Raw genomic sequence first — 18,638 nt, forward strand, 5'->3', positions numbered from 1 at the left:
GCTGGGATTCGCTTGTATCTTATGTAGGCGGTATGCAGAAATGTGAGCACAAAAATCAATGTTTAGAACAGGGTTTCTCAACTGGTGGGTCAGGACCTAAAAGTGGGTCGCGGACCCATTTTCAGTGGGTCGTGAGTCTTTGCCAACGGCGTTCCTCCGACCTATTCTCGTCTTGTTATTTACATATTCTTTCTTTTTAAACTATTCTATATAATTACCTTGTATTTTACACTACAATATATTTTTTACTCTATTCTTTTAAATCTATTATTTTATCATTATTTAGTGTTTGCGTGTCAAATGATATCTTGTATATATCATGTTTATGGTTTATATTGCAGCACGGCGGCACAGTGGTTCTTGCGAACCTCCTGTGTGGGTTCAAATCCAGCTACTGGACTTACTGTGCGGAGTTTGTATGTTCTCTCTGTGCTTGCGTGGGTTTCCTCCGGGCACTCCGGTTTCCTCCCACATTCCAAAGACATGCATTTCAGGTGGATTGGCCGGTCCAAACTGTCCCTAGGTGTGAATGGGCGAGCGAGTTGTCTGTCCCTGTGTGCCCTGCGATTGGCTGGCAACCAGTTCAGGGTGTCCCCTGCCCACTGCCCGATGATTAGTGGGATGGGTTCCAGCACCCCCGCGACCCTACTGAGGATAAGCGGTGCAGCTAATGAGATGAGATGAGATGGTTTATACTGGCTGAATAAATAAATACAATAAAATACATTACATGGCAAAATAATGAGAAAACCAAAAAAACTGTTACCGTATTTTCCGCACTATAAGGCGCACCTAAAAGCCTTTATTTTTTTCAAAAGCTGACCATGCGCCTTACAATACAGTGCGCCTTATATATGGATCAATATTAAGTCGCAAAGTCTTGCAACTAAGGCAAGCAGCCGCCAACTAGATTTTCCCCCGAAGGCGAAGTAGTCCGCGGTGTATGCTGGGATTTATAAACCGGCGTTTCATTTTCTAACCAATGTGTCAATCATCATTTGAATCAGTCACTATTAGCTAAAGTTATTGGAGGTAAAGGGGGTGGATCCTTTTTATCATTTACAGGCTCGCATAGGCTAAAGGGGCGAAACAAAGCCTGCAATTGGCCGAAAAAGATGATTGTGAATCACACGTTGGGTTGCACTACGGCATAGAGAAAACATTTTTTACTATTCTGTATTTGTAAATATTTTACTCTCCTGAATTTACTACACTCACGATTGTAAGAAGACCATGGTTACGTATTATTATTGAACGTGATGGCTGCAAGAGAACTTAGGTGAGCTATGCGGCTTTATATTTTCCCGGTATCTTGTTTTTCTGTGATGAGTCTATTTTTAAACTAAATTCAATTCAAAGTGTTTATTGTCATATGCACAGTAAAGAACCCCGTTTCCCTGCACAATAAAATTCTTACTTTGCTGTCCACACAGTTGCCAGCAAAAAATAATATGGAAAATAAGAAATGATATTTGGAATGATGCATTTGAGTGATTGGTGTCTTCGTACAGACACTGTTTCTGTACATGACCGAGACACGTCTTTGCTTCTTTGCAAGCTTTCGGAATGTTAAGGGGGTAATAAGTTTGACTAAACTATCTGACTGTTTTGTTGACGTTCCCATTGTAGCGCCTTATAATCCGGTGCGCCTTATGTATGGAAAATATAGGACCAAAAACTATTTTTGGGGGGTGCGCCCTGTAACCCGGTGTGCCTTATAGTGCGGAAAATACGGTGCCCTCCTTAGCAGTAGATGTCGATAATGCCCTGCTCGATATCTTCTTCCTGCTATGTCAATCGCTCAGTGTCAATTGTGTTTGAGAGGGATCACATCTCGTTTTATTGTGATTTTGTTGTTTTTATTTCTTTTTTTCTGCCCATGATGATGGGTCCGAACAAAATTAGCGATAAGGGGACGGGGGATTGACACAATGATCAAGAATTGTGTACAAGTGCCATTGAAGCACTGCTGGATGCATGGGAAGTTAAGTTAAAGATTTTTCTGGCTTGAAGGTAAACTCAGGCTGGAAAAAAAAATCCAGCCCGACTTGGGTTCTTTAAAGCCTGACAAATTACCTTGATTTGAGGGACCAATCCCGGAGCAAACCTGAATTTTCCTTTTATTTGTGAGAAGGAAGGGGAGTATTTTGGTAGTCCATCGGATTTCAGGTGAGGCTTGGGTTTAAGATCTTACCTCGAATCTGACTTGTCTTAAAGCTGTGGTTCTCAAATAGTGGAGCACGTTCAGCAGAACTTTTTTGGTTTTTCACTTCCTAGAATAAAGTGCAATTCCACCTCCAATACTCTAGGGACTCTATCGTTCGGAAAATACAGTCATCACTCTAAATCACCAGTGTCAAACAGGCGGCCCGCGGGCCTGATCTGAAGGGATTGAATCCGGCCAGCGAGACAACACTCAGAGAAGCGCAAGAGAAAAACAAGCTGCAAGTTGAAATATGTCAACTTGATGTTGCCAAAGCCAGGTGCCTCTCACAAAGACACTGTACTTGTATTCATTTCTCTCTCTCTCTCTTTCTTTTCCACCCCTTTTCTCCCACTCTGTCTCTGTCTCTTTCACTCTCTGTGTCTCCCTTTTTCTCTTCCTTTGTTGCTCTTTGTCTCTTTCTGTCTCTGTGTCTTTTAACCTCTTTTTCTCTAATTCCTTTTTCCTTTTCTCTCTTTTCTCCTTCTCTCTTCATACATTTTGCGCTTTCTTTTCTCTTTTATCTCTTTCTGTCTTTCTATTTCTCTTAGGATTTATTTCTTCCTCTCCCTTTCTTTCCCCCCTCTCTCACAACCTTTTATCTTATTTCTCACGCTCTCTCCCTCTCTCTTCTTCTTTCTTTGTACCGCCCTCTCTCCTTTTCCCTCCCTCTTTCTCTCATTTCTTTATTTCTCTTTTTCTTTCTCTTTAATCTACTAGTCCGGCCCCGGACAGAATGTTTGTTCTATCGTGTGGCCCCCCGAGTTAAAATGAGTTTGACACCCCTGCTCTAAATGATCTAGCTGATGTTTTCCCTGAATTCTGACTTTGACTTTTGAGAGAGGAGAAACTTCTCAAAATGTCTATTTTTTTTCTGAATGTGTAATAACTTGAAAGTGTGCCAGATTTCTGCTTTGACAGGAACTCGCGCAATTGAAAGCAGCATTTGTGTGAGGAAGCGCTGCGGTTTCCACGTCACCCTTGAAAGCGCTTCCTTCTCATCAAAGCTTGATTTTCTTTCCCTTTGTCGATTGTCTTTGGCTTCCCTCAATTCTGGTAAGTTTTTACAGAAATTGTTCGGTAAGTTGATTAACTCCTAATTTTCATGCTATTTTTTTTCTTTTTCATATTAAAAGTTTTAACTAGATATTTTAACATTGAACTGTATGTTTAACAATAAATTATAAGCAGTAATTGCTGTATTTTTCAGACTATCAGGAGCACCTATAGTATTTTCCAGACTATCAGGAGCACCTATAAAATATAAATGTGCTAGAATATCGAATCTGGTGCGCCAAGATGACAGGAAATATGATAAATAAAATAGGAAAATTCCTAATCACAATGACATTTTTCTACATACGATAACTTTTGATTTAGTTGTAAATCCAGATTTCATAATATTTAAGTTTTTGTCTTTTGAATTTACCGATGTTTTTTAAATGCAACCCTCACTCACTGTAGTTTGAATTTCATGCACATTATAGTGCGAGTAATACGGTAATTTAGATGTCCTTATTTGATCAATACATAAGAACCACATATAAAAACCAACATGGATAAAATAAATAATTTGTGCACTGTTTTGGTCTGTAAAACAGGACAGAATAGTTCATATTCACCCTTTACTATTTGTCTATTTGAAAGTACATTATCTTTAATAATTATTTTATTCAGGGGTAAAAAAAACAATGCATTGGAAAATACAATTTCTACTTTTTACCATATATATATATATGTAACCGCGGCGTACCTGTCCCACCAAAGATCCACATTCACGCTGGACTGGATGATGAGGTTTTTATTACAGTTTCTGCAGATGAAATGAGTCACAACATTAGTTTCTCTGCTGGCTTTGATCTCTTTGATCTCGTTGGCAGCTGGCTCTGTAGACTGACCAAAGCACATCAAAGAGCTTTCTTTTCAATTTACATAAAATAGCCAAAAGATGTGTCTTACCGTTGGCAACTCTCTCTGTAGACTGCCAACAAACCCCGCCTCCAGGTCACATGTCAAAAGCCAAAACCAAACCCTACCCCATACCAGCAGGTGGCACTGTTGGACTCATCATTGCAGGACACTTACAAAAAAAACTACACACATATTTCAGCAGGGATTTCAATAAAACAAAAGTTATTATTACATCCGTTACATAGATACTAAAAAAAATCGAAGGTATTTTCTCTGTACTACCCCCTCAGCCAAAGCTGCTACAAAAATTGTGATTCAACTTAATAAGAACCCTTTTTCCAGTGTTATGCCTCGTTCCTTCTTGGTCAAGCGAGGAGGGCTGCGCCCCCTGCAGGCAGGACAGAGAATAAGATTAGCCGAAGAACAAAAAAGGTCTCAAAACACATCCCTGGAGAACGCCAGGGTTGACATTGATTCTCCGCAGCCAGTTTGGGGTAAGCAACACTGTGATTCAAATTTAAAACAAAAAAAAAAAAAAACAGTTAACTAGCATTTATTACTGTTGTTTGATATTTCATGCGCTTCTCGTAGCTGAAAAATCAGAAAAATGGCCTCAACAACAGGTGACATCAGACTGCCAAAAATCGTCAAAACTGGATGTCCTGCATCCGAACATCTTTGACAACTCCAAGATTATTTCTGCTGGTCAAACATGTCCACTCTGTGGAAAAGTAGGTAGTTACTACATTATACTGCAAACACATTTAATGCTGATGATTGTAATATATTTGAATGTGTTTTTCGCAGGATTTTCCCCATCCTTCCAGTTTAAAGAGCCACGTACACACGTGTGATCGACTATTTGCTTACTCAGCAGAAGCCGCTTCATGCAATAAGGTAAAATGAGTTACCGTACATTCCGGACTATAGAGCGCACCTGATTATAAGCCGCACCCACCACATTTTGGGAGGTAAACCGATTTTGTACATACACAAGCCGCTCCTGTATATTAGCTGCATGCGCCCATATTGAAAAAATGCAACTCAAACACAAAATGTACCCATACCCAACACAGTCCAAAAATCACAGCCGGCAAAATGAACGGAAAGTGATACCGGTACTTAACGTTTGCTGCAGACCTGCAGAGTCCGGGTGCCCGTTGAAAGTAATCCAAGGAAAAAAGTGTATATTTCCAAAGGTAAGGGTGGGAAAAATATATATCCACTATTGTCGGCCGCATCCACAAACACGTCTCACCTTTACTCCACTTCCTGTCAGAATAAGTTTCCAAAATAAATACATTACAAAAATATACAGTTGCAAATACATATTATACATGGTTACACATATTTACAAAGAAAGACGGTACACCGAGAGAGTTTTCAAAGCTTTAATAATAATAATATAACTTTATCCCCAACCGTGACTGTGACAGGTAGCAACACGCTACTAACAACACGCTCGCAAAACGGTAAACGGGTCTGTTAAAGTCGTCTTCCTCAGAATCGGAAATAAGCTTTGTCATATAGAGACTTTGTCCCACGCTCCCTTATTTCAAAACACGCTAGCAACACGCTCGCAAAGTAAAGTTTACGTGCAATAGCTCTGTTTCCTTCTTATTGGATTGCTCGATTGCTTCTAGCTTGAAAGCTGCGTCATGTGCCTTTCTTTTTGCAATTTGCATGATGAGGGTGAGTTTACACTAATTTAATTTTTGCACAAGCTAAGAAGTTGCAGTCTTCCTCGGCGCATATATTCCAGCGGTCTAAATCATACCTTTTGTACTCGAGCGCCGCTGGCGGCCGTTAGAAAAACTACATAAATTGGCCGCATCACTGAATAAGCCGCAGGGTTGAACGTTTGGGAAAAAAGTAGCGGCTTATAGTCCGGAATTTACGGTAGTTACAAATTAATCTCATAGCCACTTTTCATGCAGTTAGCAGTTAAGCTCGTTATGCTTCCCTTAAATGTCCGATTCTTGCTTGGGAATTCAAATGAGGACTCCCTGCTCATCTCGGGACGATGTATTTTCACTGTAAACCACAGCAAGAAAACTAGCTAGCTTAGCTTGTTTTGAAAATATACAGTAGTCAAGTCAAGTCAAGTCATTTTTATTTGTATAGCCCTTAATCACAAAGGCCTGAGTTGTGTTTTAACCCCTCGAAACCTTTTAATACTCTTGCCGTTTCATTCAAAATGTGTACCTGTTGTTGAGGTGTGATGTCACTAAGGTATTTATTAATTTATATTTTACCTACTCAAAAATGTTCTCAGACCCATCCATACGCATTAATATTCACGTATTATTAAGTTTAAGGAAAATACTTCACAGAAAAGTAACAACTCATATGATTTTTTTTTCGTAAAACTCATTAGGATATTTATAAGTGTCAGCAAGTGATTCGAAGAATGTTGCTTTAATAGTCTCCTTATTCTTAAAAATTGTCCCCTTCATTGGCTATTTCCTTAGCAAAAGTAACCATGCATGTGCTTTCTTGTATTTATGAAAACTGTGAGCTTTGTTTCCATGGTTGTCAGGTTTTTGCTTCTCCATTTAGCATCGTTGCAAGTCTTAGGACCCACACCTCGTAAATGCAGTACAAAAACTACAAAATTGTATTGCAAATACTCGCAAACTCTTTAGAAAACACATCATATTCTGAGAGAGGAGTGCATTGTGGGAAGTAGTTCAGTACATAACATAGGCATCTTCATGAGGCTCTAAAGCAAACTAATAATAATAATAATAATAATTTCCTTTGTATTGTCATTCTTTTGTAAGAACGAAATGTCGATACACCTGACCCGTTGTAGCGAGCCGATGCAGCCGCAGCCAACAGAGGGCGCCGCCATTTTACCAATGTTATAAGTCTTAGGTATGACTCGGCCGAGGCGCGAACCAGCGAACTCCCAGTCTCAAAGCGGGCGCCCTACCATCTAGGCTACTAATAGCGCATCTACGCCAAATAATTTGTCGTTGATGTCAAATAGTGGAGAAAACGGAGTAATAAGGGTCTGGAAAAAAACGTTATTCCACATCAGAACAAGAAAACCACATAAAGTGGGAACACAGTATCCTGGGGATCTACTGTATCCTTAAAATGTATCAATGATGTGCAGGCAGGGAGTTCATGGTAATATAAAATTTCAAAATTATTAAATGGTTATATATTTCTGTGTGTTAAAGTTTTCTCACTTCACAAATTTTGGATTTTTTTTAAAATCGCCGAATTTTCACATCAATCAATTTACTAAAGTTATATCCTCCTAGTGGGATGTGATTAGAGTCAAGAACGCACTCACATCACCAAACATAGATTCCACTTTGCTCTTCCCAACCTGACACAGAACATTAAGCCCACAGCACAACAAGGGTTGAGTTGCTGTGCCGTGCAACCCTTCGTCAGCAGAGAGACCTGCCAGCATACACTGGTTTACCCCCTCTGCATCATATGCATTACATCATATTGTGAATATTAGTCATACAATGAGTATGTAATGTATTTTGCATATGGAGAGTGAGGCACTCAATTTTCTTGCCTCATAGCAGAGGGCAATAATTAAACCAAATATTTTGATTTGGCACACACCTCAACCCCAAACAATAGAATTAGTCATAGCATTAGCAGGCTAAAAACCGAAAAGTCACCCAGTCATTTTTTCTTGTTGCAAGGACTTCTTTCATAATGAAGGATTGCAAATCAATTTATGCTTTTATTCTCAAGGAGCAATAAGTAACATTTTACTGTGCTGAGGGTTTGCAGATAGAGGATGAGGCACGTAATTTTCTTGCCTCATGGCAAAAGGGGAATTGTGAAACAAAGGATTTTGATTTCAGCCTTCAGCTAGAATTATTGGTAGTATTAGCGGGCTAACAGCAAGTCAAGCCTTCTTGTACTTGCTCTTATTCAAAAGGAGCAGAGGTAAAATTTTATTTGTGATTTTAGGTAAGACGATAAAACGTTTTTTGTTGTTTTTTGTCACGCCACAGTTTATATATTGCTGTCTTTCTCTGAAACATCAAATGAGTTCATTCAATTGTAAATCGGACTATGCTAGGGTTGCACGATTAACCGAAATCTTATCGATAATGCGACGTGACATAGTGCGATTGTGTAATCGCATAGCACTACGATTTTTTTTCAAGGCTTTAGACAGCAACACTAACAAAGCACTCCGCAAGAGGGCGCTGTTTACTTAATTTTCACCGCTTAATAATACAGTAAATTCACCCAAACTCTCTATCAAAGACGTACCTAAAGTAAATTGAATGCTGTTTTTGAACCGTTTGGAGAGTCTGGACGATTTTGGTGTCTTTTGAAAGGTGACACTTTCAAGTTTTGTCCCGAAATCAAATAATCACTGCAAGTGCTACTAACATGAGCAATATAAGTTGGAACACACAGAAAGAATAGGCTTTTATCATACCTGTCAAGCTCCAGGGCTCCATGCCCTTACAAACTGTCGTATTTACTCTTACAAAATACAAAATAATCTTACACCATTTTTTTCAAAGGCAATTATTTATGTAGTATAAAATGTTATATTGTACATGTGTTTCGTTATATCATATATATTGTTAATTAAGATTTTGTTGTGAGATACCGAGTTGCTCGACATGAAAGCGGTTTATTATAAAAAAAGTTCAAATATTATTATATGCAAATATAATTAAGTAGAATTTTCTTACTCAAATTATTAATTTATTTTCTGAATTAAATTATTGTTGGTAATTTACTGATTAAAGGGATAACCACAAACCTGTCTTTTTTTCATTTTCTCCTTTTATACTTCCTTTTTTTCCTAACTTATTTATACAACATAATAATTCGTAATAATATAATGCCTCAAAGCAAGTGAGCCGTTTGAGAGCCGGCTCTCTGAAATGAGTTGCGCCGGAAAAGCCGGTTCTCTAAAAAGAGACGGACTTCCTTTCACTACACATCTACCACAGAATGATGCATGATGGGAAATCCCCAGGCGGGAGACGCATGCGCACAGTAGCATCAAACCGCTCGCTTCGTTTGCAACGAAAAAAACGATACCGAGATAGAGGCTACCGCGGCGAACTCGTTAGACTTGATTGATTTGCCGTATCGTGATAGTCGGTGTATACCGGATGGTACCCATCATTGACAAATTTGCGTTTTTCCGTACAGATTTTCTTGTAACGTCGTACACATCTTAAAATGCATAATAAATGTACTATGTACTGCAAAAATGTACAGGTTGTCAGCTATGGCTTTTATTTATTCTTTGCAATCACATGCAAGGTGATTGTAGTGTGGGCATTTTAGCTGGAAAACAGCTGGGACATATGCATGAAGCCTTACCTAGTCCTAGGTCAAATGTGATCACAATATGAAAAACTTAACATTAGTATTTTGCACTATTTTCTAAGGGTATGTCTAGGCGTTTCCAAAAGTGGGGAAACTCCAAAAAGACCATTGACTGGTGACATCATACAGACACCTCAACAGGCCGGTTAGAGCATGTCAGTAGAATTAACCCTTGGAGTGGGTTTGAAAATAACCCCAAGGGTTGTCATTTTTAAAAATATTTTCAAAGTAAAAAAGTTGTTACACTGTCATAATCCAAGTCCGGCGAAAATGACAACTTGAGACTCAGAGGGCGATTGGGTGATGCGACCAGCGGACGGTGCCGTAAGAGGAACGTGAAATTTTCAAGATGCCGAGCAGAGATAAAGAACTCGAGGAAATTAAAAAGTCACTCGGCTTTTTAATGGATAAAATGGATCTCGTCACCAGACAACAAGACACAATTTTGAGTTTAATGGCAGAAATCAAAGACCTAAAAAACGAAAACATGGAGAAAGAAAAGAGGATTATTGCACTAGAAGGACGCGTAGCAGATCTGGAACAGTATACCAGGATAAATGACATCATTATCACCGGTTTGGACATCAAACCTCGGACCTATGCCAAGGCTGTGGCAAATACAAATATTACAACAGATGCTGACGAGGATTCAGCTGAGCAACAGGTCATTGCTTTTATGAGTAAAAAAGGCATATCCATCAATGCTGAGGACATAGAAGCATGCCACCCATTAACAAGAGGTGACAACCGACCCAAGGCGACCATCGTAAGGTTTGTTAACAGAAAACGGAAACATGAAATCCTTAAGCAAGGAAAAAAACTAAAAGGGACTAATGTTTATTTAAATGAACACTTAAGCAAAAAAAACTCTGACATTGCAAGACAGGCTCGATTTTTGAGGAAAACGAACAAAATACAAGGAACATGGACTTCAAACTGCAGGGTATACATAAAGTTAAACGGCACTCCGGAACAAGCAAAAATATTATGGGTTCGAGAAATGCAGGAGCTGGACAGATTTGCCTGAAGTGTAACAATGGCATCCTGGACTGACAATATGGACACCCTTATTACAGATCACAATAAAAAAATCCATCATAAAATATTAGGCCATGATTTACCGGAACTGAGCATTGTTAATCACACTGACTCCAATAATTCAAGATTAGATGACTTCGATCCTGACCACAAATTCATATCAGCTAGCTCAGACAATTGCAAATATTATACTGGAAATGAATACAATACCTTTGTTAAATCTGAAGACAAATTCTCAATAATACACTTTAACAGTAGAAGTATGTACACAAATTTTGATGACATCACTGAGTACTTACAACAATTTGAGAACCCGTTTAGTGTTATTGCAGTTTCTGAAACGTGGTTCAGTGAGGGAAGGGGTGTAAACTTTGAATTAAATAATTATAATCTGAACTATGTAAATAGAACTAACAAAATAGGAGGTGGAGTAGCTATATATGTGCACAAAAGATTAAAATCGAAAATATTACAAAACATGTCATTTGTCATTAACGATTTACTTGAATGTATTACAATAGAAATTATAAATGAAAAAAGGAAAAATATCATAGTCAGTTGTGTGTATAGAACACCGGGCTCAAATCTGGAAACCTTCACAAACTGGGCTGAAAAAACATATTCAACAATAAGCGCCAAAACGCTATTCATTTGTGGAGATTTCAACATCGATCTAATGAATCCAAACAAACATAAAAACATTGATGACTATATTAATATGATGTACAGTATGAGTTTGTACCCAACTATATTAAGGCCTAGTAGACTCACTTCACACAGTGCAACACTCATTGACAATATATTTACAAATAATATGGAATTTACAAATGTCAGCGGGTTACTGGTTTGTGATATTTCTGATCACCTACCAGTATTTACAGTATATGATGAAAAGGTTACTAGACAAGAATCAATTAAGGATTATGTTTACAAACGAGTTAGAACTGAAGCGACTATTATATCACTGTATGATGACTTAGTTAAACAAAACTGGAATGCTATATATGGTACAGATGATGTGGATGGTGCGTTTGACATATTTTTGGAAATATTCACCAACAAGTACAACAAAAATTGCCCAATGAGACAAATTAATATTAAGAATAAATCTGTAAATCATCCATGGATAACTAAGGGTTTACATAATGCTTGTAAGAAAAAAAACTACTTATATAGAAAATTTATTAAACTAAGAACTAAGGAAGCCGAAACCCGGTATAAAACGTATAAAAACAAATTGACAGGAATATTAAGAGCAAGCAAGAAATTATACTATACCAATTTATTACATCATAACAAAAGTAATATCAAAGGTATTTGGGATATATTAAATAGTATAATAAAAGGAAAGAATGTAAGCAATGCATATCCAAACTATTTTATTGATAAGAACAGTGAAAATTATAATTTAAATCAAGTTGTGGAGAATTTCAATAGTTATTTTGTAAATGTTGGACCAGAGCTCGCTGCAAATATCCCAGAGTGCAGTGGTAAACAATTTGAGTCACTAATAAAAATGAACTCCAAGACCATGTTTTTATCTGGGGTTACGGAATCAGAAATCTTAGACGTGGTTAACAACTGTAAAAACAAAACGTCTATGGATTGTTTTGACATCGATATGGTACTAATTAAGCAAATTATAAACAGCATTGTGAAACCATTGACCTACATCTGTAATCTATCATTTCTAACAGGCACATTTCCAAATCAAATGAAAATAGCAAAAGTTATACCAATATACAAAAATGGGAACAAGCACATTTTTACAAACTATAGACCGGTATCTCTGCTTCCTCAGTTCTCTAAAATATTAGAGAGACTTTACAATAATAGACTGGAACAATTTGTAGATAAACATAAATTGATTAATGAAAGTCAATATGGTTTTAGAGCAAACAGATCAGCAACAATGGCAATTATTGATGCAGTAGAAGAAATCACCCACAGTATAGAAAAGAAGAGATACGCAGTCGGGGTATTTATTGACTTAAAAAAAGCATTTGATACCATTAATCATAATATACTATTAAAAAAACTGGAAAGATATGGCATCAGGGGAGTGGCTTTGAAATGGATTCAAAGTTATTTGACGGGGAGGAAGCAATATGTAAAAATGGGAGAGTTTTCATCTGAATATTTGGACATCTGTTGTGGAGTACCACAGGGTTCTATCCTGGGACCAAAGCTATTTAATTTATATATTAACGATATTTTTAATGTTTCAAAACTATTGAAAATAGTAGTATTTGCAGATGACACTAACATTTTCTATTCAAATGATAACTATATGGATTTGGTAACCTGTATTAATCGTGAACTAATTAACCTAAAAGTATGGATGGATATAAATAAATTATCTTTAAATTTAAATAAAACCAAAGTAATATTCTTTGGTAATCGTAAGGCAAATCAAAATTTAGAAGTAAAAATGGATGGTGTCACAATAGACATTGTATCAGAAATTAAGTTTTTAGGGGTCATAATAGACAATAAACTAAGTTGGAAAACACACATCAGACACATACAAACAAAGGTATCTAAAAGCATTTCAATAATTAATAAAACCAAAGTTCTTTTACATTATAATGCATTGTATTTATTATATTGTTCTCTCGTTCTGCCATATTTAACATATGGTGCAGAAGTCTGGGGAAATAATTACAAAAGTTCACTACAGCCCCTTTTTATCCTTCAAAAACGTGCAATAAGAACCATACACAGGGTAGGATATCGGGATCATACCAATATTTTATTCATGCAGTCCAATTTATTGAAACTGGATGATTTAATAAAATTTTTCACTTCACAACTGTTATTTAAAGTCAACAAAAACATAGTGCCAGAAAACATACAAAGATTATTCACTCGGAAAGAGGGAAATTATAACTTGAGGGGCTGTGGTGAATTCATAATCCCAAAGGTGAGAACCACCAGGAGAAGTATGTGTGTGTCTGTGTGTGGAGTCAGACTTTGGAATAATTTGCAAAATGAAATCAAACAATGTCCAAATATCCATGTGTTCAAATTTAAATACAAAAAAGCATTACTGGCGAAATACAGAGATGAAGAAAATGGGATATGAGGGAGACTGGAAATACTGCACTTCAAACCATGGCTAACTTGTTGTTATTGTGCTATTATCACATCAGAACTGTTATAAATATTGTGTTCATTTTTATTGATATTATCACTGGTGCCGCAGTGACATTATGCGCATTATGATGTTGAGGGATGGGTATTGCGAAGATTAGTGTATAAAATATGTGATTATTGTAACTTATAATTATAGATATCTGACCTATGTAATAAGTATATCCATGAGATTTTGTTGTATTGTACACAAGAGGGAGCTATCTATAAAATGTATTTAATAGGGAAGATAAAGGGGTAGGAAAAATAAGCATCTGCTTCTGACTACCCCTTTTCGAACATTTTGTGGGACATTATTTCGTTGTTGACTCATTGTTTTTGTCCTGTTTTTATTTTTATGTTCGAAATAAAATTTTCATTCATTCATTCATTCATTCAAGTATCCCCCATAAAACATTTGTATGTCTCGATCGCATTAGTATTTTTAAAATCCTCAAATAGTAACACACAATGCATTATTAATAGGTGAATTAAAAGTGTTATTTTCATTGTCTCATCTCTCATCTCATTAGCTACACCGCTTATCCTCAGTAGGGTCGTGGGGGTGTTGGAGCCCATCCCAGCAATCATCGGGCAGTGTGCAGGGGACACCCTGAACTGGTTGCCAGCCAATCGCAGGGCACACGGGGACAGACAACTCACTCACCCATTCACACCTAGGGACAATTTGGACTGGCCAATTCACCTGAAATGCATGTTTTTGGAATGTGGGAGGAAACCGGCGTGCCCGGAGGAAACCCACGCAAGCACGGGGAGAACATACAAACTCCGCACAGGAAGTCTGGAGCTGGATTTGAACCCACGCAGGAGGTTCCCAAGACATGAACTGTGCCGCACATGCGCTAACCACTGCGCCGCCGTGCTGCCCTTATTTTCATTGTACAAAATTAAAATCAAAATGGCGGACATTGGTCAAAAGCAAGTGGAGCTTCAGGTATGAGCGAGGAGCCACAACTTACTTCACCACGCACGCCCCGTCCACCCCTGTGTGGTCTGGGCTTTATCACCCCGACCCCCATGTGGAAATCGGAACCCTTCGACCCTCGCCACACCGTCCCGGGCGTTGAGGCCCCTCCACCTGTGTGTGTACGGCACAGAGCCGCTGGCCAGTTGCGAGCTTGCATCATTTGTTAGCCCAGCAGAGCAGTAGGCTGGACTTGCAGCCAGGCTATTGCTTCTCATTCCAACAACACATTAGTCGATTCCCAGACACAATAACAATCCACGGAGCACCCGCTGGTGATCAACATTTCTTTGAGTTCTTCTAACTTTTCTTAAAATATGATTGACTTGACGGAGCTACTTCAAGCTAGCGGCTGGAATCCTTCCTTTGTTTTGATTCGGAGACTGCGCATGCCCAAACCGGCTGTTTGACTGACAGCACGCCCCAGCCTATCACAGTCGTGCACACAGACAGTCACACCCAGCCAACACAGAGCACCCTCCCTAATCTTTCCATTGCTGTCTGATTGTTATGAGAAACACAATGCACAATATGTTGATATCAATGACAATAAAGACCATTGAATTTAATTAAAAATCAGGGAAAAAGTAAACCAGCTATAACCAAAGCGCGAAGGAGCGAGGGGTCTCTGTATTTAATTTCATAACCAACGCCTGATTTTACTACACATACGTCTGAGTAGAAAGTGGGTCTAGGACAACTGTAACTGACTTTTTGTATTTGTTGTTAGGGGGATCGGGCGTTTGCCTGCAGCGTGTGCTCCAAAGTTTTCAAGCGGTCATCCACGCTGTCCACTCACCTGCTCATCCATTCTGACACGCGACCCTACGCCTGCCAGTACTGCGGCAAGCGCTTCCACCAAAAGTCCGACATGAAGAAGCACACTTTCATACACACCGGTGGGTGCACTCAAAAACAGCACGGACCTCACAACTCAAAACACAAGTATGGACTTTTTTGTGTCGCAGGCGAGAAGCCGCACGCGTGTGACGTTTGTGGTAAGCGCTTCAGCCAGAGCTCCAACCTCATCACACACAGTCGCAAGCACCGGGTCGACTGGCCCCATCGCTGCCCTCGCTGCCTCTTTAGCTTCCAGGAGTCCGTGGAGCTATGGCGGCACAGTTGTGCAGACCCAAAACCGGTGTTGGCCGCGTTATTGAAAGACGGTGGATACGGTTGCTAGTTACTTCATTTGAAAAGTAATTCTGTTACCCTAGTGCCCGTCTGCCTGTTTTTGTCCCTGTTTTTCTCCCGCTACGATCTGATTTCAATTTTTTCCGTTCCCGACACCGCCATCGCTCGCCACGGAAGTCCTACTTTCGCGGCTGAGCAACCTACTCCCCGCGACCAACGATCTCCGGTTCGAGTGTGCATTCCTTTCTCCTTTCCTCAATAAAACTGTGAGTAACCTTACGTGAGTGGGTCCTGTTTCCTGTTCTGGTCTCTGACACCTAGTTTACTGACACAAAAAGTTGCACATTACTATGAAAGTAACTATCTAGTTACAAATAAGTGTATTGACCTTTGGCACACACGTGACCATAACCATGTGACGGAAGGTGCCGACGGCAAAAACGGGGGAAAGTAAACCCTCATAAACAGTACCTACTGTGGGCGAAGCAGTAGACAATAACAACAAAATGCCATACCATTCAACACCATTGGCATTGACTAGTCACTAGTCAACGAATAATGTGCAGCTGTCGGGCGAGGTGGTTCACCTTGTCAGAAAGCACAAAGAACGGTATTTAGAGAACTGAGGATAGCAGGGCTAGCTACCAACCCATACCTTCCTCCTCCTGACATATTCACAGATCTAACCAAATCATCCAGTCTGCCTGACTTCAGTCAGGCTGTACCACTATATTATAAATGGAGTAACCCCATCTAAAATTTTCCATAATGACAGGTATCTGCAATCTAAAACCTAACACAATTCTAAATGTTTACCAGTTCTTCGTAGCTGGCTTGGTTACTACGACGTGTTGCTGCGTTGACAGGGGGAAGTACTTCATAATAGCTGTGTATGCTAATATGTTTTTTCCAGGGTGCCTTCAAATCTCAAATAGACTAACTGAAAGCTGCTCAAAATGTTCATCATTTGTGATCATTGGGATAAATTTGAGTATTATTTTTTTCGGTACAGAAGTGCTGGCTAACTTTTTGCTACATTGAGTGTCTTTGACGTGACTGATACCCTCCCGACTAATACAAATAAAGTACTCTGTAAAAAAGGCTTGCTGCAAATATTGGAGTACTTTACGGGCAGCCAGTACCTCTGATTGATTGCAGATATCAATCGCTGTGTTCTGTCTTCATCAAATTTCAACACACTCTAACGTAAATTCTCCGCTCTTGTTTGCCCTGTCGGTTGGTTATTCCTGTACAAGCAACGCCTCCTCCCCCTTGCGCTGCCAACCATTCGCTACAGATGACACACAATCATATATACGCAAATAAACTGACCCCTGATTTTGGTATTTTATAGCTGCAAATTTGGTTTAAATGTGAGTGTACACGGTAGGGAGAATATCTCAATGAGGAGAAACTCAGAAATTCAGTTGGAGTTAGTACACATAATCATGCCTACCCTTCCACAGAGATGCCAGTAGATTGAGGGTGGTATATGGTATAAGGAATCTTTGGACGCTGTATTTCATGATCAGCTTTTAAGAAGTAGCGGGGTAACGCACCATGTTCTAACAACAGTTGTGTTACAATTTTTTTTTTATAACGAGCTCCTTTGTATTGTGTGGGTCCTGACATAGCCCAATACTCAGTGGGAACTTTCAGGGGTTTCTTGCAAAATCCATATATATTTTTACAGTCTTTTTGGTTTTGTTTTGTACTTGTTGAATGGACAGTGTGTCAAATTCAATATGAGATGGCAACATTATCCTTATGTTGACAAATACCTGTTTTATTATTAAAAATAGTTTTCCTACAAAAAAATGGATACAGCAGTGCAAATTATTTTTCCTACTTTAATAATAACATCATTATTTTTTTGAAAAGGTGCTTTTCTACTTCTTAATTTGTTCGCTTGATGTCTCTATGTATTCATTTATTCAGTCTTTATACAGTCTCTACACTGTTCCAGGTGATATCTAATATTCTTTCGGGGGAGATTTTGAGTCTTGCCAGACCACCTGCAAAAAACAGAAAAATCCAGTCCGAGCAGGACTGGAGGTGGTCACGGGGTTTTGAGTCATTTCCAACAATGCTTCAATCTTTCAAATGACATTAATTCCAAATAAAAACAAACGTCAGCCATTTTGTCAATGCCTTTTAAGAAGGAAACAACTCTGCTATGTATTCACAAGCCTATGATATATTCTATGTTTTGTTTTATTGCAATAAAAACCTCAACGGTATAGTTTTCTGACCCGATTTTTGATTAGAACAAAAAAAAAGTTATCCTCCATCTAGTGCTCAATCTCGTAGAAATGTACACTATGTTGTAATCAATGACAATAAAGGCTATCCCATTACTTACTTTTCTTATGTTTTTCTCACTTAACCTTCTACAATAAACAAGACAGTGTATTTAAAATTAAAACTTGAGATTGTAGTAGAATAAGGAAAAGAACTCAATGAGTCGGAGATTTAGGTTTTTGATAGCCCCTTCTATTGGAGGTGCGTGTTTCCAGGATCGGATCAGGGAGAAATCACGCTCCCCTTATTCAGGAGGCTCATTTTTTGGGAAACACAAGAAGCAATGTACACGTCTGATTGGTTTTTATGAACACAGGAAATTAATCTGATTGGTTTAGACAGGAATCACATATTTAAATGCACTGTATAATGTTGGTCGATAGATGGCGTGTGATTATAATAAATGAGCAATAGGGATAGTGAAACTTTGTAAACACAATGCGTCTCTGTGAGAAGAAAAGCTTTCGAGCAGCTTGAGAGTGTCAAAGCTATCTTTCTTAACCAGCCTCATAGTGGCCCTTCAAGTTGTAGCTTTTTAATCAGAGGCACATCCCTTGGTGCCTGAAAACTTATATTAACCACACACTTATTGTG

The 18,638-nt window shown here is 38.6% G+C and overlaps 1 protein-coding gene across 2 annotated transcripts; it reads left to right on the forward strand.

Moving 5' to 3' along the window:
• The first annotated feature begins 3,189 nt into the window (after positions 1-3,189).
• Positions 3,190-15,948, forward strand: LOC148360816 (uncharacterized). 2 transcript variants are annotated; one of them, XM_088341715.1, is made up of 6 exons: positions 3,190-3,259; positions 4,457-4,608; positions 4,706-4,845; positions 4,922-5,011; positions 15,340-15,508; positions 15,578-15,948. In XM_088341715.1, exons 2-6 carry the CDS (start codon positions 4,461-4,463, stop codon positions 15,790-15,792), a joined length of 762 nt encoding a protein of 253 aa, XP_088197841.1. In that variant the 5' UTR covers positions 3,190-3,259; positions 4,457-4,460; the 3' UTR covers positions 15,793-15,948. The 2 variants fall into 2 exon arrangements, with proteins under 2 accessions (XP_088197841.1, XP_088197842.1); XM_088341716.1 differs by lacking the exon at positions 3,190-3,259 and having other exon boundaries at positions 4,183-4,608.
• The last annotated feature ends 2,690 nt before the right edge of the window (positions 15,949-18,638 follow it).

This window comes from Urocampus carinirostris, chromosome 8 (genome assembly GCF_059441175.1).
Source record: "Urocampus carinirostris isolate Australia breed hairy pipefish chromosome 8, RoL_Ucar_1.0, whole genome shotgun sequence".
NCBI classification, from domain to species: Eukaryota; Metazoa; Chordata; class Actinopteri; order Syngnathiformes; family Syngnathidae; genus Urocampus; species Urocampus carinirostris.

What these genes read in the sequence shown, in the direction of transcription:
- LOC148360816 (XM_088341715.1), top strand. Translation starts at nt 4,461, where the DNA reads ATGCCTCGTTCCTTCTTGGTCAAGCGAGGAGGGCTGCGCCCCCTGCAG. An exon ending in TTCTCCGCAGCCAGTTTGGG is followed by an intron (nt 4,609 to 4,705) that starts GTAAGCAACACT and finishes CGCTTCTCGTAG; the next exon opens with CTGAAAAATCAGAAAAATGG. An exon ending in CATGTCCACTCTGTGGAAAA is followed by an intron (nt 4,846 to 4,921) that starts GTAGGTAGTTAC and finishes TGTTTTTCGCAG; the next exon opens with GATTTTCCCCATCCTTCCAG.